At 58.3% G+C, this 25,746-nt stretch overlaps 1 protein-coding gene across 1 annotated transcript; it reads right to left on the bottom strand.

Moving 5' to 3' along the window:
- Positions 1-1,478: 1,478 nt before the first annotated feature.
- On the bottom strand, positions 1,479-25,746 carry PRR12 (proline rich 12; the record flags this gene model as incomplete). Its single annotated transcript, XM_084256690.1, has 14 exons — positions 1,479-1,625; positions 1,860-1,955; positions 2,042-2,188; positions 3,393-3,490; positions 3,710-3,835; positions 8,384-8,856; positions 9,136-9,269; positions 9,474-9,590; positions 16,102-16,529; positions 18,225-18,891; positions 19,509-22,816; positions 22,901-23,062; positions 24,044-24,156; positions 25,661-25,746. 14 exons carry the CDS (start codon positions 25,744-25,746, stop codon positions 1,479-1,481), a joined length of 6,102 nt encoding a protein of 2,033 aa, XP_084112816.1.

Below are 25,746 nucleotides of genomic sequence, written 5' to 3'. Positions count from 1 at the left end.
GGAACCAAGCCCAGGGGTCGTGGTGGCTCATAGCACATCAAGCACTTGGTCTCAAGAACTCAGGCCTCCACCCACAGCTCTGCAGGCTGGACTTCCAGCTGCCGTCCACTCCAGACCTTGTTGTTACAGGGCTCAAGAAGGCAGAGACGCACCCCAGTTCACATTAGGGAGCCCAGAGAAGGCTGGCTAACTCCCAACACAGAATTGCCTGTACTGATGTTCAAAGCTGGCTACTGCTGCCTTCTCGGAGCAAAGATCCTGTCCTCTCCCTGAACGCGTATCGTTTCCTGACACCCAATGAACAGTGTGACGTCCAAGATCAGGACATAAAGCCTGTGGCTTCCTCCTTGAGCTCACTGCCAGCGACTGCCAGGCGAGGACCTGTGGCCGGGAACCGACGGCTCCACCATCGGAGTCACCTTCTAAGCACAGCAAGTCAACACTGGAATCCTCGACACCGACTCATCAGGCCGCTGACCTGACTGCACAGCCCAGCTAGTCTGCGCCCCGATTCCTGATCCTCCCAAACCGTGCGATACGTCTGTGAAGTCACGACATTTCAGACCGGGCCAATTTGTGAGACCAACGGACACCGGGAGCCCAACCCTCTGCCCAGCCCCGCCCCGCGCGCAGGACAGAGGCACTGCAGCCGGCCTGTAAAGTGTTTGCCGTTGGGTTTTCGTTTGGCTGGTTGTGTGTACACGGTGTATACAAGTTGAGTTGTACAGAAGCCCAAGAAAGAGCGAGAGACGAGGGGGGAGGTAGGGGCCGGGGGCGGGGGGGGGAGCAGAGTGGGTTAGAGAGGAGGGGAAAGGAGACCCATAAAAAATAGAACCACATCCAGACAACAAGGGGAGGGACTGGGGTGGGGGGCAGACACAGACAAATCGCAGTAGAAAAGGAGGGGCAACAGGAGGGGACCTTTCTCCCCCCTCCACCTCCCCTGCCCCCGCCCCAGGTATGTACAATAAATAAGATTAAAAATAATTAACAAGATGCGTTTTCCCCCTCCCACCCGATGCTGAATGCCCTGGGGAGGGAATGGCCTTTAGCAAAGATCTTGGCCTGGAGGAGGGACTTGGGGGGAGGGGGACCCCCAGCTCTCTGAAGCCGCCCCCCCCTCAAGCATACATAGACTTTTCCTATACATTATGTACAAGGTGGAGGGGGCTGGGGCTATGGCCGTGGAGGGGGGGATTGGGCGGGGGGAGGGAAACCGTTACTAAATAGACATTTATACATATATATAAATAATTTCTCTGTACACAGGACAGTGGGAGGACCGGGAAGGGAGTGGAGAGGGCTCAGGAGAGGGGGGAGTCGACCTTTGAACTCTGCCCTGTGGGGGCAGCATGGACACACCCTGACCAATGACACCCCCCCTTCCCAGGCCCAGGGCCCAGGGGATAGCGCCTGAGGACACAGTTCTGTCCCAATTCTCGGTTCATGGAGGCAGTGGTCCCCCAGGCTGAGTGGGGTCACCCGCAGCGGCTGTGGGCCTGTGCTTGGGCCAGCAGGTCGCTGAAGGAGTCGAAGAGCTGTTCCAGCCACGGCTGATTCCGCATGCACTGCTGGACCACCTCCTCCTGGCCCAGGTCCTCGGCGCCGCCCTCGATGGCCAGGGTCTGCAGGGGGGAGACGTGCAGCTGGGGCGGTGGACGGGCGTGGAGGGCTGGCCAGGGGGTCGGTCTCTCGGGGAAGCAGGGGTGGGGGCTGGGGGCTGAACTCTTAAGTCTTTCCAAGGAGAGACTCGCAGCCCGGGTTCTTGCAGGAGGAGAGGGGCTGGGGTCCGGGCCTCCGGACACAGCCAGAGCTGGGAGGGGGCGATCCCGGGGCGGTGCGAGCTGCAGTGGGCTCACCTGATCTCGGCAGCGCAGGAAGGTGTGGTACTTATAGTGGTGGAGGGAGTGGTAGAGCGTGTAGTATCCCGACTTGTCCAGCTCAACCTTAAACTCCTGGGCGGGCAGAGTGGAGAGACTCAGCCCCAGCGGGCACCAGCAGCCCCTCCCCCTGCCCCCCGCCAGCCACCGCCCGGCCCCACCTGGGCTCGGACCACGTTCCTCTTGAGCTTGCTGAGCGTCTTACGGTTGTAGGGTTCCCCGGCTGGCCGCAGCCGCACGGCCCCGTCCTCGGGGGAGCCCTCCCCACTCTGCTCCACCTGCAGCTGGGGGAACGTGTGCAGAGCGTCCTGCGGGAAGCCAATGGGTCAGTGGGACACCTCCCTGGACCCGCACACCCCAGATCCAACACCCAGTTCTCAAGACACCTTAGGTGCCTCTGTTTCCCTCCAGGCTGCAGATGGGACAGACGCTCGGGGGGACAAGGCCACCTCAAAGGACAGGAGGGTCCAAGTCTGCATCGAAATGTGCTCTATGGCCAGGCCCAGGATGCTCAGACACCTAGTGTTTCACCCCCAATTCTCAGTACCAGACTGATACCCACCCGCGCCTATCAGAGGCAACCTAAGATCAAACCCCAGAATTCTCAGCCACACTAACGTCCCGCCCAGAATGCTCAGCTCCAGCCAGAATTCTCTTCCAGAATTCTGAGCGCCAGGCTAACATCCCACGCAGAATTCTGAGAGGCAGCCGAAAATCCACCCTGAAATCCCCAGTGCCAGGCTAACTGCTCAGAATCCTAAATCCAGACTCACATCCCGTCTGCAATTCTCAGCCTGGTGCTCTAGGCAGGTCTCACCCTAGCTTCACGCTCTACTCAGACTCTCACAGCCTGTCCAGTAGCCAATCCCAGAATTCTCAGTCCCACTAACATCCCACTCGGGCTTCCAGAACCCGAGCGGCATTTCATCCCATTTCCGGAGTTGACTAACATCCACTCAGAATTTCCAGAGCCGGCCTAAAATCCATTCCAGAATTCTCGGAACTGGATCCATATCCCACCCAGAATTTTCAGGGCCAGACTAACATCCCTTTGGAATTCTCAGAGCCAGATGAATATTCTGTCCCAGAATGCTCAGAACTGCCTGGATCCTGCAGCCCAGACCACTTGGCCATGGCAGAGGGGAATTCTGCAGATGGATTAGTCCCGCAGCCGGAACCGCAGGAGTCTGCAATATCTGCCATGGAGAAACCATCAGAATCTCACCACTGCACCCGAGCAAGCCCTGGCGCCACATCTGTCCCTAAACCTTCATTCCACAGTCTGCTCCAGACCCCTACACAGACCCGCACCCCTCCATCTACTGCAGGACTGCCAGAAACACAGCAGTCCCCTCCAAACCGCCTGCCCCTCACACCTCTCCTGGCCAAGCCCAGGAAGGTACAGCTCCACTGACTCTGAAGCTCTAGGGCCTGTGGCCATGGCTGACGAGCACATTTCCTTCAGGCTTGACCGCCAGGCCCCACTCACCCCTACCCAGGCCCCCCAAGCACCTGCAGAGCTGGGCTCAGCGACAGCCGCTTCAGGACTTTCTTCTTGTGCTCATTTAGGAGGCCGTCGATCTTCCGCATGGGTGGGAGGTACAGCTCGTCTGAAAGATGAGGAGTGGGCATCAGAAGAGCCTGGGTCCCACAATGTACGGGAGCAAAGGAGAGTAGGTATCTGGGTTCCCAGTCCCCAGCTCTCTCCTCCCTCATACCGGTAAGTCCCAGCATTACCTCCCTCAGACCTGGGAATCCAGGCCCACAGCCCTTCCTCCCCAGGCGCAGGAAAGACCAGGCACTTAGCCCCTCCCCAAGCTTCAGCTCACCATGTGTATCCTCCAGGGCCTGGATCATGTCAGGGTCGAGTGCTGTGCTCACCAACATCTCCACATAGCTCCGGTACATCTCCCGCATCGCCCGTGTCTTCAGCAGACGCCCGGGTACTGCCCGCTCTGGGGAAGAAAGAAGACGTGCGCATTACTCCAACTTCCTCTGAGGCCTCCTGAGCGGCAGGTAGAGACCTAAATGTCAGGGGCCAGGAGAGAAACCCCTGCTCTCAGGGACATCCAGGCCTGCTGGGAGAATGACAAGCACCAGTGCAAGAGGCTGTCACAGCGGACCAGGCGCTGTGATGACCTCAGCCTAGGGAGAGGTGGGGCTCAGAGAAGACTTGTTCAAGCTCACAAAAGAGCTGAGTCTTGAGTACTAAGAAAGAGCATGCTAGACAGTTAACTTCATGTTTGACTAGTTCAGCATAGTTTTGGTGAAGTATAAAGCAGCATCAGTGAAATAGGTCAGAAAGATTAGATCACAAAGGGTAAGACTGAAGGAGGAGTGTGGAGTGCAGACTGTGCAGGTCAGATCATGCAGGGCCTATAAACAGGGTAGAAACAGCAGGGCCTTCTTCTGGTGGGTACTAGGGAGCCATAGGAGAGCTGTGAGTAGGGGAGGGGTGAGTGTAAGTATAGAAAAACACCTCTGGGGCCACATGGGGGAAGCACAGGAGAGGTGCAACCAGGGGCCAGGTCAATAGAAGAAGTAGTAGGAACAGAATTCAGACAGAGACTGAGGGACAGGAAACCCAGCAGGAGGGCCGGGGCTGTGGGATAGTATAGAAGCGAGAGGGGCGGTCAGGGCCAAGCAGCAGGATGAGAACTTGTCATCTGTGGAGGTGAGAGAGCAAAGGGCATTGTCTGGAAAGTTCAGATGGCCAAGGGGTACAGACCCTGTGATGCAAAACCAGAACAAGCAGTCCAGTGGGCTGCAGGGCGGAGGGGTTTGGGGGGAGGCGTGTGGGAGGGTGACCAGGGGGAAGGAACAGGCCCGCGGCTCCCTGGAGAGCCGTGGGAGCCTGCCAAGTGAGAGGTGTAGAAGAAGCGAGAACAAACAGGGCCATGGACAGGACTTGAGGAAACCCACAAGGAATATAAGCAGTGTGGGGGAGGAAGAGAAGCAAAACAAGAAGGTGAAGCGAGGGCACCCCAATGTCCTTGAGGAAGGGGTAGCAATGTCCACCTGTCAGACCTAGCCCCACCCTCCTAGGGCTCCATTCTTGCTCAGGTTAAAATCCCTTCAAGATTTTTCTTTTCCTTCTGCCTTGTCCTCTCAATCACTCGCTCCAGCCACGGGTTTCCCCACTGAGCCTCAGCCTGGAATGTTCTCTCCTTCAAAGTCACATGACCACAAGGTATTCAGATCTCTGCTCCAATGTCATTTTCAGGGATCCACCCCAATCTTTCTAAAGCTTCACCCCCTTGGGCCTCCTGGTGGTGCAGCGGTTGAGCGCTGGGCTGCAAAGCTGCCAGCAGCCTCTGCAGCACTGGTTCGATCCCCAGTCACTGGGCAAGGGTCCCACATGGTGCACAGAACTCTCTTGCCGCCCGCTGCTCCCCTCAGCAGTGTACTTCGGTCCTTCTGGGTGCTCTGCTCCCCACTCTGGCTCTGGTGAATTCTCTCACCCTCCCGCGCTTCTGACTGTACCCAGTGCTTGTATAAATAAATAAAAAATAAATCTAAAAAAAAAGCTTCACCCCCTTTACCTCCTTGATCCTGTTTGGATTTATTTTTCTTACCTTCCTTTAATCTCATCTAGTTACACACTGATTTTTCATAATGTCCTGTAATCTGTTACAGAATGTGTTTATCAGCTTGACTGCCTCCCCACCTTGGCTTTGTTTCTATTTATTTACTTTAAAAGGTTTTTATTTATTTATTTATTAAAAAAATGAACATTTATTTTTTGTAAATAAGATTCACCAGAGACAGAGTGGGGAGCAGAACAGGCAGATCTACTGAAATACACTGCTGAGGGGAGCAGTGGGGAGACAGGAGAGGTCTGCTGTGCCCTGTGGGTCAGCTCCCTGGCCAGGGATTGCACTCATGTTGCAGTGACTGCCAACAGCTTCACAGTGCTAAGACTTAACCCCTGCGCCACCAGGGAGGCCCTCCACCCCGGCTTTAGACTAAGAGCGCTAATGAGGAAAGACCATGTCTGTTCTGTTGGCTCCTGGGACCCCTGGTTGTGGCACACGGTACATGCTGGATAAATGCCTGCAGAAAGGGACTCAGGAGGCCAAAAGGGAGTGGACTAGAGGAAGGGGCGGAGATACTGGTCTAGCCGCTTTCTAGAATCTTCATTGTGAATACAAGAAAGGAGAGCACAGCAGACCTAATTTGGAAGGAAGACTTTGGACAAAGGAGATTCAGTGAACTCCTGAGTTGAGCAAAGTGTTTAGGTGAGTCAGGCTCCTGGTTGCTGAGGGGAGAAGAGGCCCAGGCCAGAGAAGGATAGAGGCCCTTGGCAGGCCAACTGCTACTCCGGGAGTGCAGAGTTCCGTTTTCCCCCATATCACAGGCTTAGACACCTCAGGACCATCGTGTTTATTCACAGCAGCCAAAGAGTGGAGACAACCCGAGTGCCCACCAAGTGGTGAAAGGAGAGGAAGAATCCATCTACGCAGGGGAATATTATTCACCCATAAAAAATGACACACTGACATGCTACAGCCTGAATGGACCCTAGGAAACCAGTTCCCAAAGGGCTATAGACATTGTAGGGTTTCATTCAGATCAAGTGATCAAGAGAGGCAAATCTAAACAGCCAGTATCATTAGCAGCTGCTTCGAGCAGGCAGGAGTGCAGTGAAGAGCAAAGGGCAGCAGGTTTCTTTCTGAGGTGAAGAAAACATTCTAAAATTGATTACTGAGACCATGTACAACTAGAATCCACTGGATTTTATTCCTAAATATAGGAACCTTAAGTATTGAAATATCCTTTTTTGTTTTGAGAAAACTGAGGGGGGCCTCCCTGGTGATGCAGGAGTTAAAGAGCGCTATCAAGCTATTGCCAGCCACTGCAGCACAAGTTCGATCCCCGGCCAGGGTGCAATCCACATGGTACAACGGACCTCTCCTGACTTGCCTTCTACTCCCCGCAGCAGTGTATTTCAGTAGATCTGCCTGTTCTGTTCCCCACTATCTCTGGTGAATCCTCTCACACACCCCTGCACCTCAAACACACACACACACACACACACACAGAGGGCCAGAGAAAGAAAGGCCTGCACTGTTGGACTCTGTTAAAGTTCCTCCCTCGACCATGGCACCCCTGTCCCAGCCTTGGCTGCCTCCCTGCACCTGGCCTGTTCTTAGAGCTACACAGGCTTCCCAGAGGAAAAGAGTACATTTCCCAGGCTCCCTTGTAGCTGTGTGTGTCCAAGAGATTGAATTCTGGCCTACAGGATGAGAAGATAGGCTGTGGGGCCACACCCAGGTCAGGCAAGATAAAGGATGGTGGGGCACCACCCCCTTGCAGGTGTGACTCTTCCTACCAGCAGGGCTGTAGCTGCTGGACTGCTGGGCTGCCTGGGACCTGGTGGCTAAGGACAACCTGCTGGGGGACAGCAGAGCAAGAAGAGGAAAGGAAAAGTAGGAGCCTGGGCAACCTCAAGAAGAGCCTCATTTTCTGGGAATCCCCCAGACAGATCAGGGCTAGATGGACTGTGTAGTCCATGCCTCTCTTTACACTCACTGTACATACAATGTGTGAACACACCTCCCTCTGCTATACCCTGGGGGCAGGGGTAGGGGGTGGGGAGTGGAGTGAGCTCAGAGAGTCACCGTCACCCCCTGGTGTCTCCCATTTTCTCAGCTTCAAAGGGAGGGTAATTCCACAGCACCCGAGGCAACGTGGAAAATGCTTCAACGGTGCCTGGCACCTGGAAAGCACCGGTCATATTAATTTAGGGGTGCAAAGGTTTTTGTTGCCATTGTCATCATACCCCAGCAACAGAGTCCACGCCCTGAACCCACTACAGACAAGCACCTCCTAAGTGCTAGCCCCAGCTTTTGGGGTTTTTTTGAAGAATTATTTATTTATGCATACAAGAGCTGGGGGACAGGCCAGAGATGCAGGGGGTGAGAGGATTCACCAGAGACAGAGCGGGGAGCAGAACAGGCAGACTGACTGACTGAAATACACTGCTGAGGGGAGCAGCGGGCAAGATGGGAGAGGTCTGCCTTGCCATGTGGGTTGCTCCCTGGCCGACCGGGGATCGAACTCGTGCTGCAGAGGCTGCGGACTGCCTCATAGTATGGTTCTTAACCCCCTGCGCCACCCGGGAGGCCCCTAAGTGCTAGCTCTGTTAACCCGTTTTACAGATACGGCCACTAAGGCACAGACCATGCCCGCCCCAAGTCCCCCCTCACCCTCCAAACCCAGCTGTGCTGCATCCACTTCCTACCTCAGTTTCCTCCTATGTCTATGAGACTCATAATGGTATCTACTTCCCAGGAAGTCGGGGAAAATGCAGCCAGCTAATGCGCGTAGAGAACGGAGAAGACAGCTCATTCCGCAGTCAGGGGTACGTAGCTGTTACTCGTCATCGTTGCTGTGCTCGTAATCGCTGCCCTGTCCCCCTACTGATAATGCTCCCTGCGGCCCCTGAGTCACTGCCCGCTCCTCTGCTCCTCCCTCAGCCCTGTGCCCATCACAGGTCTTACCGTCCTCGCTGGGTGCTCCGGGAGATGACTCTGAGTCCGAGGAGCTCCCTGGGGGGGCCCCACCCCCCAAGGCATTGCCTGCTGCCTCTTTCAACCACTTCTTCCTCTTCTTAGGAGGCGGCTCAGCCTTCACCTTGGTGGGCCGGGCCTTGGGCAGCCGGGACGCGGCGGGCTGCCCCGCGGTGAGGCTCCTCTCGGGCCGTGTCTGCCGCCCGCCTGCACCCCGCTCGCCCCGCAGCGGACGCTCCCCACGCGTCACCCGCTCCTTGTCCTTTTCCTTCTCGACAGGTCTTGGCGGGGACGGTTTCTCAGGCGCAGGAGGCTCAGGCACCGCTGTCTCAGGCATCTGTTCTGGGGGCTTTTCAGATGTGGTCTTTTCGGAGGTCTCAGGCTTAGAAGGGGGTGCTGGGGTCTTCGGGGGAGGGGCAGAGCTGCCCCCAACAGCTGCAGGGCCCTTGGCCTGCCCAGAGCGTCTGGAAGGGAAGAGATAAGAATTTCAGTCAAGATTCCCCAGGGAAACCCCCATCCTCCTAGGGAACCCCACATGCCCTCTCTGTGGAGCCCCATCTCTCTCTGGTGTCTGTCTTGCCTCCCACGTCTGTCTCTGTCTCTCTCTGGTGGGGCCTCTATCCCCCACCTCTCTGTTTCTATGCCCACCCCCAACCCATTCCCTGCTTCCTCTGAGTCTTTGCCCCCCCACCTCCACAGGATCCCCCTCATGCCTGTCAGCCCCGCCCGCCACCCCGCGGTACCTGACAGGCACTGGGGGCCGGTGCCAGGGTTTTCGAGCACAGACCCTCACGTAATCCTTCTTGTTGACGTTTTCCAAGAACTTTACATAAAGGCGCTGGTACCGGTTTTTTGCGTCCCCAAAATACCCCAAGTACTATGGAGGGAAAGAGACACATAAGGACTCCTTCATCCAGCCCGGCCAGGCAGCCCGGCACCCAGACTCCCAGCTTGATGCCAGCCCAGGCTTCCCTTTCCCCAACACCTCAGACCAAGAGCCAGCCAGAGCCAAGCTCCAGGGAGCCCCGCTTCCAGGTGGGCCTGCCCCCCACCCAGTCCCCGCCTCTCTCCGCAGGCTTACATTACTGGTGGCACAAAACTGCCGCTGCCCATCCTTGATCTCTGGAGTGAATTTCTGCAGCAGGGCCTTCTGGACTCGCCAGATGGGTGGGGGCTCACGCCCCGTCTGCAATGCCAGCTGAGGGGGGGGGTCACAAGGTAAGCAAGATAAGCACCTATGGGTGGCCCTGCTAGCCTCCCAAATCCTGCCTTTGCCACCCTCCCTCTATGCTCTGTAAAGGAAAGGCTCCCAAGAGGCCTCCCTGGTGGCGCAAGGGGTTAAGACGCAGCACCATGAAGCTATCAGCAGCCACTGCAGCGTGAGTTCGACCCCCAAGCAGGGAGCTGACCCACATGGCACAACAGACCTCTCCAGACTCCCCACTGCTCCCCTCAGCAGTGTGTTTCAGTAGATCTGCCTGTTCTGCTCTGGTGAATCCTCTCACCCCCCCCACTACACACCTCTGGCCTGTACCCTAGTTCTTGTATGCATAAATAAATAAATCTTTAAAAAAAGAAAAGGCTCCCAAGAACACCTGGCTAACAGGTATCTTCTGGCCCTTGAGCTCAGCCCTGGGGATGGAGCCTGGTCCTGTGTTCCCACAGGCCACCGCATGCCCTCCCCATTGAGCCCTTCCTCCTTGTGCTGCGAACTTTTCTTTCCACAGCTCTCGTGTCTCCTCCCACGTGTCTCTGAGTAATATCAACCTTATCAATAACATCAGCATATCCTAGCTACCATGCTGACCCCCAGGGGTACAGCAGTAAACAAGACCCCTAAAGACTTGCATAGGATCTTCAGTACCGAGACAAGCAGATGAATAAAAAGTGTGGAGTTTGTGTCAAGAGCTGACATGGGTTTCCTGAAACTTCTCAGGCTCCCCATCACCTGGGCAGCTAAGTGACAGGATGTCTCTCCCATCTCTGCTTCCTCCCAACACTGAGATCCCCACCACAGGGCGCCCCGCCCCTGGGGCTAGAAGCCCACACATGTGAGTGAGACCCGGCATCTGATCTCAGGGAGTGAAGGAGGAACAAAGGAGCCAGACACAGGCACAAAACCATAATGCAGCAAGTAATAAATGTGCTCATGGGGGCTGCACTGGAAGCCTAGAAGGACCTTGAGCTTGTTCAGGACCCAAGCATGCCTGACGTGCACTGACTGGGTGAATGAGGGGCAATCCCTGCATTCAGTGAATCCACAGTCAAGTGATTATCAGGGTTCAGATAATGCCAATGGACTGATGAGTGCTGCTGAGCACCAGGCTCAGCAGAAACCAGTGCTGGCATCAACTAGTGATGTCTGCCTCGGGCAGCAGCTGCTACACTTGGCTTAGGGGCAACTGCTTTACGCCTGGGATTTTTTTCCTACCCCTCGCATCAGGCAGGGGAACACAAAGGAGCAGGTACAATAACCTGATGAAATTGAGGCCCTGAAAGGCTGTTATATGAAGTCTTGTACCAGCGTGAGGCAGGATGAGGCAAGGATATTGGTGTCCTAACAGACTTTCCCCCAGGTGACCACCTGCTGGTTCATCAGCAAACCATCTCACTGACCCAAGGATTGAAAAGTCCACTCTGGGGCCTCCCTGGTGACTCAGGGGTTAAGATGCAGCACTATGAAGCTGTCCGCAGCCATTGCAGCACAAAGTTCGATCTCCAGCCAGGGAGCTGACCCACATGGCACAGCAGACCTCTCCTGTCTCCCCACTGCTCCCCTCAGCAGTGTATTTCAGTAGATCTGCCTGTTCTACTCCCCACTCTGTGTCTGGTGAATTCTTTCGCCCCTCACACCTCTGACATATACCCCAATTCTTGTATGCATAAATAAATATTCAAAAAAAAAAATAAAGAGGGCCTCCCCAGTGGTGCAGCGGTTGAGCGCTGGGTTGCGAAGCTGCCCACAGTCTCTGTGACGCCGGTTCGATCCCCGGCTGCTCCCCGGCCACCTGAGGAGGGTCCCGCATGGCGCGCAGACCTCTCCTGCAGCCCGCTGCTCCCCTCAGCAGTGTACTTCGGTCCTTCTGCCTGCTCTGCTCCCCGCTCTGGCTCTGGTGAATTCTCTCACCCTCCCGCGCTTCTGACTGTACCCAGTGCTTGTATGAATAAATAAATAAATCCAAAAAAAAAAAAAAAAGTTTCTCTGCCGTGGGCAGTCCTGCCTATTTAAAAAAAAATAAAGAAAGAAAAAATAAAGAAAAGTCCACTCTGGAGCACATCCTGCCTTTCTCCAAAACTTCCCAGGGGCCCCCTTCAGACTTGGCAGCCTGGATGACAGACTTTGCCTCAGTTTCCTCTCTTCTCCTGTTACTGCCCAGGCAGGTGATCCAGAGCCCTCAAAACTCAGCAGAGACACTCCAGGTTTCTACATGTGCTGGTGCCTCCCCCCACAACATGAATATGATATTCCTTGTTCTAGTTCTCTTTGAGAAAGTCATCAGAGCATCCCCCCTGCAAGGGGAGACTACCCCCCTACTTCCTCTAAGAAGCACCAGGAGGCTCTCAGGCTCCTGGACTTACCACATTCCTATGGGTTTGGAGTCTTCTGCCAAATCACTCTTCCTCCCACAACCCCCCTCCAGTCATCAGGCACAACCACCCGAGCCAAACCATCCTGCCTCTCCACATGTCAATCATATCAGACCATGCCCACTGCCTCCCTTGCCAGCAACATGTCCCCTTCCAGAATGGCTTCAGTGTGATTGGAGAAGAACTGACCAGGGACAGCCAATCAACACAACAATCACTAACTCCTTCCAGGCCCCAAATGCTGGGCTGGACCAATCACATTCTCTTCTGGGAATCTGAACTGTGACAGCTGACATAAGGGCAGTCATGGGGAGGATTTGAAGAGGGTAAGCAAGAAGCACCCAAGGTGGTATTAATGAGAAAGCTTAAGGTGCGTTAACAGGGGAGTCAGGGTTACAGGTCTGTGGTGGTGGACCGACTGCGGATGGACCTCTCCCCACAGGCCAGCACAATGTCAAGCAGACACCCACTGACTCACCCCAGAATAATCTGCCCCCTGCCCACCTTCCCAGCCTCAGCTCACTGTCCATTCCTTAACGCTTGTATCCCTGCACACCACAAATATGCTAAGGTCTTCCTCACCACAGGACCCTTGCACAAACCCTTCTACTTGAACCATACTTTTCTCCATCCAATAAACTCTTACGCGCTCAGAATTTACATCCTGTTCAAATACGCAACGTTCCCCAAGAAGTGGGAGTTAGTATTAACGCTCCTGTTTTGCAGATGGGGAGGCTGAAGCACAGGGGGGCAGCCTTGGTTCAGCAGCCCCTCGGCACAGATGGCTCCAGTCTCAGCCAATGATGCAGCCGATCTGAATCGATACAGCCTATGAATACGACACACGCGGGATTTCAAAAACTTGGCCCGAGAAAAGGACCTAATACATCACTGCCTTTTCCTATATTGATTACGTGCTGAAAGAGCACTTCAGGTAGGCTGCTGTAAATCAACTGTGTTCTTGGGGCTAATTTCACCCATTTTTAACTTTTTTTTTAAGCAAAGATACAGGAAAGTTTAAAATCATGTTCCTGTCACATGCCTCTTGGCTGCCTTTCTCCTAGCACAAACTATGGCCTGTGGCCCGTTTCTATAGATCTAGGCTCTGTAAATCTTCTGTCCAGTCTAACAGGGTGGTAAGAAAAGAAAAAGAATATGTGGCAGAGACCACAAAGTCTAAAATATTCACTATTCAGCCCTTCACCTAAGACTGCCATGCAAGATTGTCCGAAATCGCCAGAGACCCAGCAAGCAAAGGTCAGGGGGCGTATCCCACATGACCTACTCTGGGATGGCTGGGACTGGGGTGAGCTGCAATGCCAGAGAGTTCCCATCGAGTGGATACCAACAGGATCCCATTTTACAAATGATGAAACTGAGGCCTAGGAAGGTCTGGTGTCAGCCCAACTCAGAAGCGGCAGAGATTTGAGTCAGCCCCACGGACGCCAGCACTGAGTTCTTAATACCCACCCAGGCTCCTACCTGCCCTGACTCTGAGGCCAAACCCTGTATCTGGAGGAGGGCTCCATGCTGGGGCTGTGTGTCCCCCACTGTAACACACATTCATGGTGTATTTTAAGCATCTGAGTTTTCGCTCCATCCCTTCCCCTGCCCTGTGCCAGCTGAGAGGTGGAATCGGACGGCTGTGGCTCCAATCCCAGCTTGGTACCAGTCAACTGTGAGTCCCTCTAATCTGACCATGAACTTCCTCATCTGCAACAGCCATGACCGCCTGGCCCAGCACTGACGCTCAGCAGTGTCGGCCACTGTCACCGTCTACACCTGCTAGATTGCACGCAGCCACAGCTGAATCCCCGGCTCCCAGGCCGGCAGAGCCAGGAAAGCCTGTGAAGGCTCTGAGCCTCAGTTTCCTTCCCTGTAAAATGGGGACAGTAACTCCTATAATGAGGTGACTATGAAGATAGAACCTGGAGGGCCTCCCCTGGTGGCACAGGCAGTTGAGCACAGCGCTATGAAGCTGTCCGCAGCCTCTGCAGTGTGGGTTTGATCCCGACCGGCCGGCGAGGGTCCCACATGGCGTGGCAGACCTCTCCTGTCTCGCCCGCTGCTCCCCTCAGCAGTGTATTTCAGTCCGTCTGCCTGTTCTGCTCCCTGCTGTCTCTGGTGAATCCTCTCACCCTCCCGTGCATCTGGCCTGTACCCCGGTTCTTGTATGCATGAATAAATAAATCTTAAAAAAAAAATAGAATCTGGAATCAGATCATGAAGAGGGTCACGTAGTAACACGAATATAGCAAAGGCCAACACATTTAAGATTGGCTAAAATGATTGATTCCACTATAAAAAGAAAATCAAACTTAATTCTGCGATGTGTTCCCCCCTCCCCCAGGAGCTGGTAACCTGCCAGTGGTCATAGGCTATGGTCACACCAGCCTCAGAAGTCGGTAAGTCAAAATGAAATAATGTATACAAAGAAGATAAAAAGCTAAAAAAAAAAAAAGAAAGAATGTATACAAAGCACACAGAATCAAACACAATGCTGGACAACAGGTCAGGGAATGTTCTGGCTGCCGGTGGGTGTGGGTACAGAGCCTTCACTTCAGCATTTTGTAGCCTGTTACTGACATCCTTTGGTACGTGGTGAATTATCACAATGGAGAGATAAAGTGTGGGGCAGATGTGACGTCTGGGACTGGTGGGGCAGGCAGAGCAGACAGCCCGGGAGGAGCGGGAGCAGGAGCAGCGAAGGTGTGCCAGCCCCATGGGAGCGGAGTAGTGGGCTCACACAGCCCCGTTACTCGATTTGCTCTACTTCTCCCAAAATCAGGTAAAACTACATGAAAAAAAAAAGTTAACTTCACCTCACAAGAAGTACTGGGTAAGAAAGTGGATTTTATCATCTAGTTGCAGCTCAGCTACGTGTGTTCTGTACCCGTGAGGCTGGGGGCACCAAGCACGTGCACTGACAGGTTGGGGTGTCTCAGCATCATGCTGCTCTGAACTTGTGGTTTTTTAATACTGAAAATAGGTAGTACAGACCATTTTGAAGATTTGAATAAAGCAATGAAAGTGCCTTGTACCTCACAATTTAAAAAGCGTGATAGTGACCACTCGTCATTCATTCATCCTGTAATTCTTCCATCTGTGTTTCAGAAGAAACGACACCCGAGATTAAATGAAGTGTGACAACAGACATAAAGGACCAAACCAGTTTCTGTCCCCTTGTCAATACCCAGAGTGACCAGTATGGACAGTGACTGTCCTTAGCAGTGGGGAGACTACCATGGTGACAATGGCCGCTGAGCCCCTGCCCCTCAGTGTCACCTTCCTGGTCATATGCATCCACTGATGCAATTCTACCCTCCCTATAAACCAAGGACAGCAGAGGTGGGCAGACAGGAAATATTTTCGGCTCTGTGGACAAGCTATGCTCTGCCAGAATCACCCTAGTCCTCCACAGGGTGGGGAAGGCTGACAGCCCTGGCCTGCAAATGAATGGGTGTAGCTATGTGCCAATAAAACTTTATTTATAAAAACAGGCACACCTACTGGGCTTGTCCTGGGGTGGTTATTTGTCAACCCCTGCAAGTAATGGATTTCTCCCCATAAAATGTTTTAGATATGGTCAGACAGACGAATGCCCCCCAGTGACTGGCTGAGAGGCATCTCACGCCATCTAGGTCAGGGGCGGGTGGCACACAGGAAGCCTGGCGCTCTACACAGCCTAGGCAAGCAGGTCTGCAGGATGAAATCACCCATCACACACATTTCTCAGAATGCACCCCCTTGGTAAGCTGTGCACGACTGTGCCTTACAAGTTGTGAGTATTCACAAGCACCATCATGTAAGGCAGAATCAACGCCACCACCATGTAGGGCAGAATCTCCAAGCAGCCTGGCCCTCTGGCTTGTGCCATTAAACCAGCAGCTCAGTAAGGCCAGGCCCTCAGCACCGGGTTCCTCACTGAACCTCAGCACCTGCACAATTTCAGCAACCACCGTCAACAATCATCGGTTCACTCCGCGCTAACAGGCTTCCGCCCAAACAACACTGCCCGCACAACCTCAACTGCCGGGCCAACCTCCCCATCAGCTCGACACTGTGAATTCAGGGGCCAGGGGCGCTGGAGCGCCCGAGCCACCGCGCAGGGCCGGACTCACCTTGAGGGACGGGATGTCCTCGGCGCGGATCACGAACTCGTCCCGCTCGCGGAAGATGCCCTCCCCGCCGCTCTCGCCGGCCTCCTCGTCCGTCTCCCCGCACAGGGCCGCCGTCTCCTGCTTCTTGGCCAGGTGCAGGGGCCGGGCGTCCGGCGGCTCGGGGTCCTCGGGGGACGGGGCGGCGGGCTCCTCCGGGGCCGCGGCGGGCGGGGCCGCGGCGGTGGCAGCTGGCGGGGGTGGAGGGGCGGGCGGCGAGGGCAGGGCGGGGGGCGGCGGGGGGGCCGGGGGCGGCGGGGCCGGAGAGGCGGGCGCCGGGGCCACCAGCGGGGGCGGCGAGGGCAGGGCGGGCGGCGCGGGCGGAGGGGGCGGCTGCGGCGTCGGAGCGGGAGGCGGCGAGGGAGGAGGCTTCTCCTCCAGCAGCGGGGGCTCTGGGGAGCAAGAGGGGGGTCAGGGCAGACCCTGTGGCTGTGAACCCCCTAAATCCCAGGCGTGGCTTTGGAAGGCTATCTGGTGCCCCTGCAAACTGGTAGCTGAAAAATGCTCCTTTTTCAGTCCTTTCCGGCTCCTTGCAGGTGCCACCGTCCTCTTCCCACCCCTGCACGCCTGGTCCCCCTCATCTGTGGTTCTTCATCTCACATCCATCCGCCCCAGCTCATGTCTTTCTTAATCCTCTTCTGGCGCCCTTGCTGCTCCTTCCCCAAATCACCTGTCCCCTCGCCAGTGTCCCAGAACCCTTCCTCCCCAGGCGTATTCACCTGTTCCCCAACCCCACTGGCGCCCAAGGGGCTGCCCCCCAAGTCAAAATGTAATTGTGTCCTGGACAATGACTGTGTCCCCGTCCCCCTAATGTCCAGAAGTCCTCTCCTGTCCCATCAAGATCATCCCCCCCAAGTCCCTACAAAGCTCCAGCCCAACCCAAGTTCCCATTTGTGCCCCAGCACCTCTTCCCTCGTCCCTGAGCGTCCATTCCTGGGCCAACAGCAAGCTCCTGCAGCACCAGTCACCCCGAAACCTCAAACCAACTCTGGCAGCTCTCCTGAGCCCCTAAAACCTGTCTCCCAGTCTCAATACCCCTCATAGTTGCCTCAAAGCCTGCCCCCTTACTTCCCGTTTTAGTTTCTCCCAATCTCTAGCTCATCCCCTCCGACCATGATCTCCCTCCTCCTCACCCACTGAAGCCTTCCCTCTCCTGTCCCACAGCCTGTCACCACTCTTAGGACTCCAATGCCCTCCCCCTCTGTGCCACCTCCCCAGAGGGCTTGTGATACCCCTCTTGATCACCTTGAAATCTCTCCCGACTCCCTACAACTGCTTCCTCTCCACCCCCGTGTCCTTAGCTACAACCCTGACCCAGCAAAGAGGTCCTCACCCAGATGCTCTCCTGTGAGGGACCTTGGCACTCTGCTTGAAACTGGGTGCTCCTTTCTTCCCTGATGCCACTTGCCCTGTCACCCACCTTCCTACAGTCTCCAACGGGGACTGTACTACCAACCTCTCACACCCTGTAAAACCTCTCAACCTGCAATCCCCTTCCTGTGTCAACCTGTACACCCTCCTCCAAGCCCACCTCCTTCGTGTCCCAATGCCTGTTCCCATTAAAACCCCTTATATTTTAGCCAAGCTCTCTCAGGACAGAACACATTCTAGACGTGACCATACGAGGCCCAGTCTCTCTCCTAGTCACCCCAGACAAGACCCACCTAGTCATTTAGTGCCCCCAACCTTCTTCAAGCTACCTCCCCACACCTCGCACTGCCTCCCCAACACCTTTTTCTCCTTAATCACACATCCCCAACTCCTATAGTCCTTTTCAGACCCCATATTGCCCACCAGTCTCCAAAGCTCTCTCAGCGCCTCCCCTCTCACATGGGTGCCCGTCACGTACAAACTGCCTCAACCCCGTGTTCTCTGCTGCCCACCTTCAGGCCTCTACAGGCCCTTCTCAATCACTTTTTGTCCTCAGTCAGGAAGCTACCTCCATAAAGACACTTATCTCCCTCATCTACAACGTGAACAGTGTCCCTTGCACAGTACGCAACCTGCACAATGGTATCTAAGCACCCAAATAACAGGAAACCAAATAACAGGAAACCCAGCCCCCAGAAAGTCTTCCCAGAGCTCACCAGGTGTGCCATTGCTGCTGGCACTGGGGAGCCCCGGGAGAGGGGGTGGCCCCGGGACTGCAGCCTCCGTGGCCAAGGGGGGCCCGTCTGGCGGGGAGGTGTCCTTAGGCCCAGCCAGGGGTGGGTCGTCCAGGGCAGAGATGGCAGAGGAGATGCTCTCCTGCAGGTCCCGGTTCTTGGCGACAGAGTCTTCCTCATCCGAGGAAAAAGAGGGCAGGGTCTCCAGGTTGCGTTTCAGCTCCTCATCCAGCCGTTTACAGGGTGAAGGGCAGCCCAGCCCCAGCCCCTCGCTCTCAGCCGCCTCCAGCGCGCCCCCTAGCCCGAAGGCACCGGCAGGAGGGGGGTGCGGCACGGTGGGGGCTGTGGGGGGCTGGGGCTGCAGACCTCTGGCCGGCACGGTGGGTGGCACAGTCTTAGGGGGGCTGAGTGGAGGCGTCAGGCCGGCCTGGTAGAGTGGCGGGTGGCGCTTGCCTGACTTGAGGAAGTCCAGGAAGGAGGCCATGAAGCCTGACTTCATCTCCGGCTGCTTCTCCTCTACCTCCTTGATCTTGGCCTCGATCTTCTCCCGAGTCAGGCTCGAGTCCAGACTGTTGTGGTCGGCGCCCGATACGATATCGCCTGACGAGACTCCCAGACCCTCACCAGCCTTGGGCACAGAGAGCTTGATCTAGACATGCAGGCGGTGGGGTATTAGGGCCCACTAATCTGGGGTCCCAACCCTTCCTCCCTCAGACCTGAGATTCTAGGCCCCCAGCCTCCTCGCTCAGACCCAGAAGTCCAAACCCCCAGCCTCCTCCCTCAAAGCCAGGAGTCCAGGACCCCAGGCCCCTCCTCCTTCAGACCCACAAATCAGGACCAGCCAACCCCCTTACTTTAAGATCTTTAACTCCAAATTTCTAGACCCTTAAAATACAACCTCACAGACCACTTCTCTCCGGTTCTAGAATGACAGAACTGAAGTTCCTCTCTCACTCTACACACTGACCTCTCCTTGCCCAGCCCAGGAGTCCAGGTCCCAGACCTTCTTCCCCTAAGACCTGGGAATCTAGGACCCCCCAATTCTTAGCCCTTAGGGTCTGAGAACCCCCTACATCCACGTAAACCCAAGAGCGCCAACTCCCAGGCCTCTGTGGGTGGGACCAGAACATTCCAACCCTCACATTCACTTCCTCACAGGCCTCAGACATAAGCCAACACCACCCTTCCCTCACGCATAACCCTCGGCTGGACCCCCACTCCTTTCCTTTCTCTACGCTCAGGCATGCCGGCCCCACGCGCCCTCACCTTTAGCGGCTTCAGCGGCTCCAGGCGGTTGCCCCCGGCCTCTTCGACCTTCCGGCCCCGGCCTCGTCCTCGGCCCCGGGGTTTCTTGGCCCCATCAGCTGGCGTGGAGGCGGAGGCCGGCCCAGCGCTGGTGGGGACCTCCAGCGGGCGGATCCGGGGCCTCCCCCGAGGCCGGGGAGGGCCATCACGCTTGGCCTTGGTGGGCTTGCGGCCGCGGCGCCGGGGCCCATCGGGACCCGGGTTGGGCGGGCAGAAGTCGATGTCACCTAACGGCGAGAGGGCCGGGCGGGAGCGGCAGCTGGACACCAAGTCGGGCAGGCGCCGGGGGTTGAGGCGGATGTCGGCCGGCACGTCGGCCTTGTCCTCGTCCGCCTCGAACTCGTACTCCTGAGCGTACAGCTTCTTGGGCGTCTGGAAGGGCGGGTCGCGGCGCCTCAGCAGGTGGAAGGAGGATGTTTTGAGCAGCTTCTTTGGCTTGGTAGAGCAGAAGATGGGCGAGGTCAGGCCTCCCTTGGGCTCCGAGGCAGGCGGGGGTGGCGGCGGCGGGGGCGGTGGAGCCGCCTGGTGCGGCCCACTCTGGATCAGGCCCAGAGGCTCGGCGTTGACCGTGGAGGGCAGCTCAGGCGGCTTGTTGGGGTCCAGGCCCAGGCCCGGGGTCTCCGGCCCAGCTCCAGACGGCCGACCAGGGCAGTAGGCCCCGTAGGGATCGTAGGCCGGGGGTCCCGGAGGCGGTCCGGCCCCAGCCTTGGGATCCCCCTCGTCCTCCGGTGGCCCGGCCTTGCCGTAGTCGTCCGCTGCCCCTCCACCGAACATCTCTTCCATGGTGGGGAAGAAGCTGCGCTCCTCATCTTGGAGCAAGGAGTCAGGGAAGCAGATGGACGTGAGTGGCACGAAGCGGGGAGCCTTGGTGCCTTGTGGGCTGGGGCTGCGGTAGGCACCAGAGGGGTCCTTGCCCTCGGCATTAGGTGGCCCCACGCCGGTGTCCCCGGGCCCCGGGGGCAGCGGCTCCAAGGCGCCGAGCAATTCCTGCATGGCACCAGGTGGCTCCAGGCTCTCCTCGGGTCGCAGGCGGGGACTGGGGGCGCCGGGCTCCAGACCGTGGCTGCGGAGGTGGGCCTCAAGCTGGAGGGGCATGGGTGGCGGAGGCGGGGGCGGCGGAGGGGGCGGCTGGGAGGCCCCGTCCCGGGGGGCTGGCTCAAGGAGATGGACGCCAACTTTGGGGGCGCTGGGAGAGGGGCTGGGCGCGTGGCTGAGCACAGAGGGGAGCAGCTGGGGGGGAGGTGGAGGCAGCACCAGTGGGAGATCAGGGCCCCCGGCCTCCAGGAGGAGACTGTGGGGAGTGGGCTGGGCGGGCTGGGCAGTGGGAGGTGGCGGGGGCGGGCTCTTTTGCAGGAAGGCCCCCAACTCCTTGGCACCTGCCCCATAGTGGACAACTGATGTGGCCAGCCCCTCGGGGGTCTCGCCGCCCCGTTCTGGCCCTTTCTTCTTCTCCTTCAGCCTCCCCAGGCCCAGCTCCAGGGCAGCCGTGGCACCCTCATCCAGGCTGGCACTGGTACGGATGACACTCTGCAGATGGTACCTCTGGGGGTCTTCCTTGGCCAGCTCATAGGGTGTGCCGGGAGGGCCCCCAGCCCCGCCATTCCCCCCAAGTCCCTTGGAGCCGTCAGCCGCCCCATCTTCGCCCACCAAACCGTCCGCCCCTGAGGTCCGAGGGGGGCTGGGCGCCTGGAGGAGGTGCTGGATGAGGAACTCCTCATCCTCCGTGCGCTCGGCTGGAGGCCCGCCGGGGCCCGCCAGCAGCTCCGAGCCGTCCCCCTTGCCCTTGTAGCCACCTGCTCCGGCTGCATAGCTGCCGGCTCCCGGGGGCGCCAGGAACGGGGCTGAGGCCAGAACAGAGCTCAGGTATTTGCCGGGGGCTCCCGGAGAGCCGACACCAGGTGGGCGACCGGGAGCTGGTGGGGACTGCAGGGGTCGGATGATGTGGGAAGGGCTGGCCTCTCCACCGCCCCCCAGGGAGCTGGGCCCCCAGCCACCTCCGTGGCCCGAGAGCGCAGGGGAATGGCCGGTACTATAGCTGAGGGAGGGGCTGGCAGTGGGAAGCCCCTGGGAGTGGGCAGCTGGTCCTGGATAGGGCTCACCTTGCACCCCATACAGCTGCCCCTGTAGCTGGTCTGGGGAGTAGCTCTGACACGTGGCTAGACCAGGAGGCGGGGGGCCACTGGGAGGTTGTGGGGGGCCCCCAGAGTAGCTGGGGCCTTTGCTCAAGTCCTGTGCTTGACCGCCTCCGAACCCTTGCCCATAAGCCTGGGGTCCCAGAAGCCCTTGGGGCTGACCTGGGGAATAGGCCTGGCCTCCTGCTCCACCAGCCCCGGAGGCCTTTCCGGTGGCATAGGCTGCCCCTGGCCCGCCCAGGCTCTGGCATTTGGGGGTGGCGGTCGAGCGGGGTGGTGGGGGCCTAGTGGCACCACCTGTGGCGGCTCCATAACCGCCTTTGCCCGTCTTATAACCAGGCGACTGAATGATGGGGCGGTAACCTCCACCACCGCCGCCCGCCCCACCTCCACCGGTCGCCTCAGGGCCAGCAGCCCGGCCAGAAGCCCCAGCAGTGGCTCCACTGGGTCCAGCCTTGCTAGGCTCACCAGCGCCTGGGGAAGGTTCCCCACCACCCAGGGGGCTGCAGGCTAGGTTGGCCCGGTGACCCATGGAGGGGTAGCTGCCTCCACAGCTCAGGTAGTGCTGGAGGGCATGGGTTGGTGGCGGGGGTGGTGGGGGCTGGGCACTGGCTGGCCGCTGGTAGTGCTTGATGACCGTGTCCTGGCGGGGCAGGGCCCGCTCAGGTGGTGGGGGGCCCGGAGCAGCTCCCGAGAAGTTATAGAGCTGTGGGGAGGATTGTTCGGCAGCGGCGGCAGCAGCAGAAGAGGAAGCCAGCAGGTTGAATTGAGTTGGGAGATGTCGAGGAGGTGGGGGTGGGTCTGGGGGGCCAGGGCGGTAAGGAGGGGTCTGGGCTGGGCCAAGACCAGCGGGCCCCAGGACACCACCCCCCGCCAGGCGCTCAAAGCCTAGCGAGGAGGGCACCGTGGGTGCCTGCGAGGGCTTCAGGTGCAGCACATCATGAGGGGACAGGAGCCCGTTAGCCGGGGGGCTGAATGGGGGGTCCTGGAGGCTAAGGGATGAGGGCACCGGGAAGGGGCGGCTGCCAAAGGAAGCTGGGTGCTGGTAGGCCGACAGGGCAGAAGAAGATGGGAAGGTGCTGGAACCCGGCAGGGCACCTGAGATGAAGAGCTCCGTGGGGCCTGGCGTGTGCATGGCTGGGAAGGATGGAGGAGACTACGGGTCAGCGCGGATCACAAACCAGCCCCACCCTGGACCCCCTGGGCTGGCGCTCGGCTTACCTGTTTGCCAGGAAGGGCTGCGGAACTGGGAGAGGAGAGAAGAGGCAGAAGGGCCAGGCTGGGGGCCCCGGGACTCCAGGGCTGAGATGAGGTTCATGACGGAGGCGTCGGGCCCTGCTGAGCCCGCGTGATGGAGGCCAGTGTCAAAGAGTCCAGAGAGGCCTGGCCAGGAACAGGGGCGTAGAGTCAACTAAGTGAGCCACAGGGAAGAACTGATAGGGAAGAGGCTGAAAGCAAGTTGCCATGGTAAAGAGATAGGACTATGGGGAAGGAAGGGGGAAAGACAAGCAGGACAGCGAGCAATCTCAGCGTACGGTCAAGGAGCTCAGGGAGGGAAAGGAGCGGGAAAAGGCAGACATGAAAGGAGGTGGAAGCAAAAAGCAGAGTCCTTATGATGGTGATGGTGGTGACGGGTGTGTGGTGTGTGTGTGTGGGGGGGGGGGGTGGTATCCAAAGGATCTGGGCCATTCCAGCAAGAAGGGGAAAGGGATGGGATAGGCGATGCCCTGGAGAGACCAGAGGGCGGGCTGAGAGGACAAGATGAACCACAGCGGGAGGATTCTGGGGGGAAAAGGAGAAGGAAAAAAAAGGAAGGACGCAACCAGGAAGGTCAAGAATCAAACTGGACAACATAATCTCCTTCTAGGAAGGAGGGCGGCAGGATGAAAGAGGGGAGCCAATCAGCAGCACCAGAGGCAGGGCCAGAGCGGGGAGACCGTGGCAACGGGCAAGTCTAGAGAGAAAGGGGGCGGCCCGCAGGGCCGGAGCCAATCAGAGAGAAAGGGAATCAGGAAGCGAGAGTTCGAGAACCCAGGAGTCCAGAGAACGGGGCCGACCCAGGGGGAGGGGGCTGGCGAGGGGGGCAGGTGCGCGGGCAAAGCCTGGGGGACAAGGTGGGATCTGGGGACCGAGGGGTCCGGGCCACCTGGAGCCGAAGAGGCGGCGCCAGAGTCCAGGGAGGACGAATCCGGCGTGAAATTAAACAGGGCCCAGCAGCCTCGGAGGCAGCCAATCAGCGGAGAGCTAGCAGGGGGCGGGCCAGGACAGAGGGCAAGGCCAATTAGGAGGGGGTGGAACTTTCGGCAGCCAATCAGCCGCCGCGGAGGGCGGGCCGGGCCGGGCGGGGCGGGGCGGGGGCCGTACCTGCCGGGTGGTGGTTGGTGGCATAGCTTTGCAGTGGGTGGGGGGCCGCGTAGGCCTGGCGGTGTAAGATGTCCGTCTCGGGGTGCGAGGTCCTGGAGCTGCCATAGACCAAGCTGGGGAGAAGGGGGGGATTTTAGGGTGCGCTCCGGAGTTGCCCTCCGAGAAGGGAACTCGGCAAATCCCCCGGGGACTTGGGGAGACTCTGCCAGCTGACAGGGGGGTTAGCTCAGGGAACCCGAGGCCCTAAAGGGGAGAAGACCGGGGAATTGGGGTACCTGACGAGAGAGCCGTAGAAGGGTCTCCGTTCGAGCCCCCATAAATAGGACCCAGAGAGTCTCACGCTTAAACAACACTGACATGCGGAGGCACACGCAGGGGCGGGTAAACAGAGGAAGTCCCTCCAGCTCCAGCGGACCAGGCAGGGCCCTCCTGCGGGGCCCCCACCCCGCCGGGGCCACAGAGCCCTGGAGGCCAACTTCAGAAATGCACTTGAACGCCCTCTCTTCGGCAGACACGTGGGAACACACAGGAGGGTGCAAAACGAGTTAGGAGCAGGAGGCAGATTGTTCCCCAAACGGCAGGGATGGGGGCGGGGAGGGGCTAGGACGCAAGGAAAGTACCAGATACAAGTGCGAACTTGAACACCGTCGGTCCCCCAGGGTTGAGGTTCAAATGCATGGGCCCATGCAAAGTCAAGGATGTGTGCAAACCAGTCCCCAGCTCACCCGTGGGGAAGAACAGAGAGAGTGAGGAGCCCCACATGGAAAATTCTAACACACGTGGGGTCATGCCCAGCCACGCTGGGAACCCCGGGTGTGCGGAGAGAGAGGGCTCGAGAGGGCAGAACACCACTAAGCAGCAGCCAAGGGGCAGGGTAGCCGGTGAACCGGCCGCCAGCCACGCAAGCCCAGGGCCCACGCTCGCCAACAAATACACCCGGGGAGCAGCGACCTTCCCACGCAGCGGCCCCAGCGCCTGGCCCGGACTCGAGAGGTCAAACGCACCACTCCGCGCCATCAGCCGGGATCCTCAGCCTTCGGGGGTGGGGGAGCTGAAGGGGGCGTGTCTCAGATGCCAGTCCCCCCCCCTTACACACAGCCCCAGCTTAGTAAGGGGGCGGGGCCCTGTGCCCACTCTGCGCGCGGAATTTGGGGGGGGGGCCCGAGTGGCGCGGCCTCGCGCGGTCCCGGAACAATAGGACCCGGGAAGGGGGGGCGCGCCCCCCAGGTCTACGTTCTAATTCTCCATTCCTTTCCACCTTTGCAAGAGCAGAGCCTGGGGCGCGGGGGGGAGGGGTCAGCAAGCCGGGAATCCGAGAATGGGGGGAAATCCAGGCCTTGCTCCGCCAGTCCCTCCCACCTTCCCAAGGCCTTTCCGTCCGAAAATGTTTTGCACCCCCTTTTCCCGCTGCATCTTCCCCTCTGCATGCCGGAGCTGGCTTCGGCGGAGTTTGCAATTTGCAAACTGGGGCGGCGGCGTTGTTGCAAACCGAGGAAGGCCGCTCCCTTGCAAGCCGGAGGGGAGTTTGCGATGCACGCGTCGCCGGGCGGGCCGGGCCCGGCCCGGGGGGGCCCCCACCCCTGGGCCCCTTCCTCCAGGCCGCCTTCGGCTCCTTACCTAGCTTTCGCTGACCTCTCGTAACTCCATCCCGCCCCGGCGCCGAGCGGGTCCCCGAAGCCGGCGCTGGGGTAGTTCCTGTCCAT

This window comes from Talpa europaea (assembly GCF_964194135.1).
Source record: "Talpa europaea genome assembly, chromosome: 16".
In the NCBI taxonomy this organism is placed as follows: domain Eukaryota; kingdom Metazoa; phylum Chordata; class Mammalia; order Eulipotyphla; family Talpidae; genus Talpa; species Talpa europaea.
This window is presented reverse-complemented; position numbering and strand designations above follow the sequence as displayed.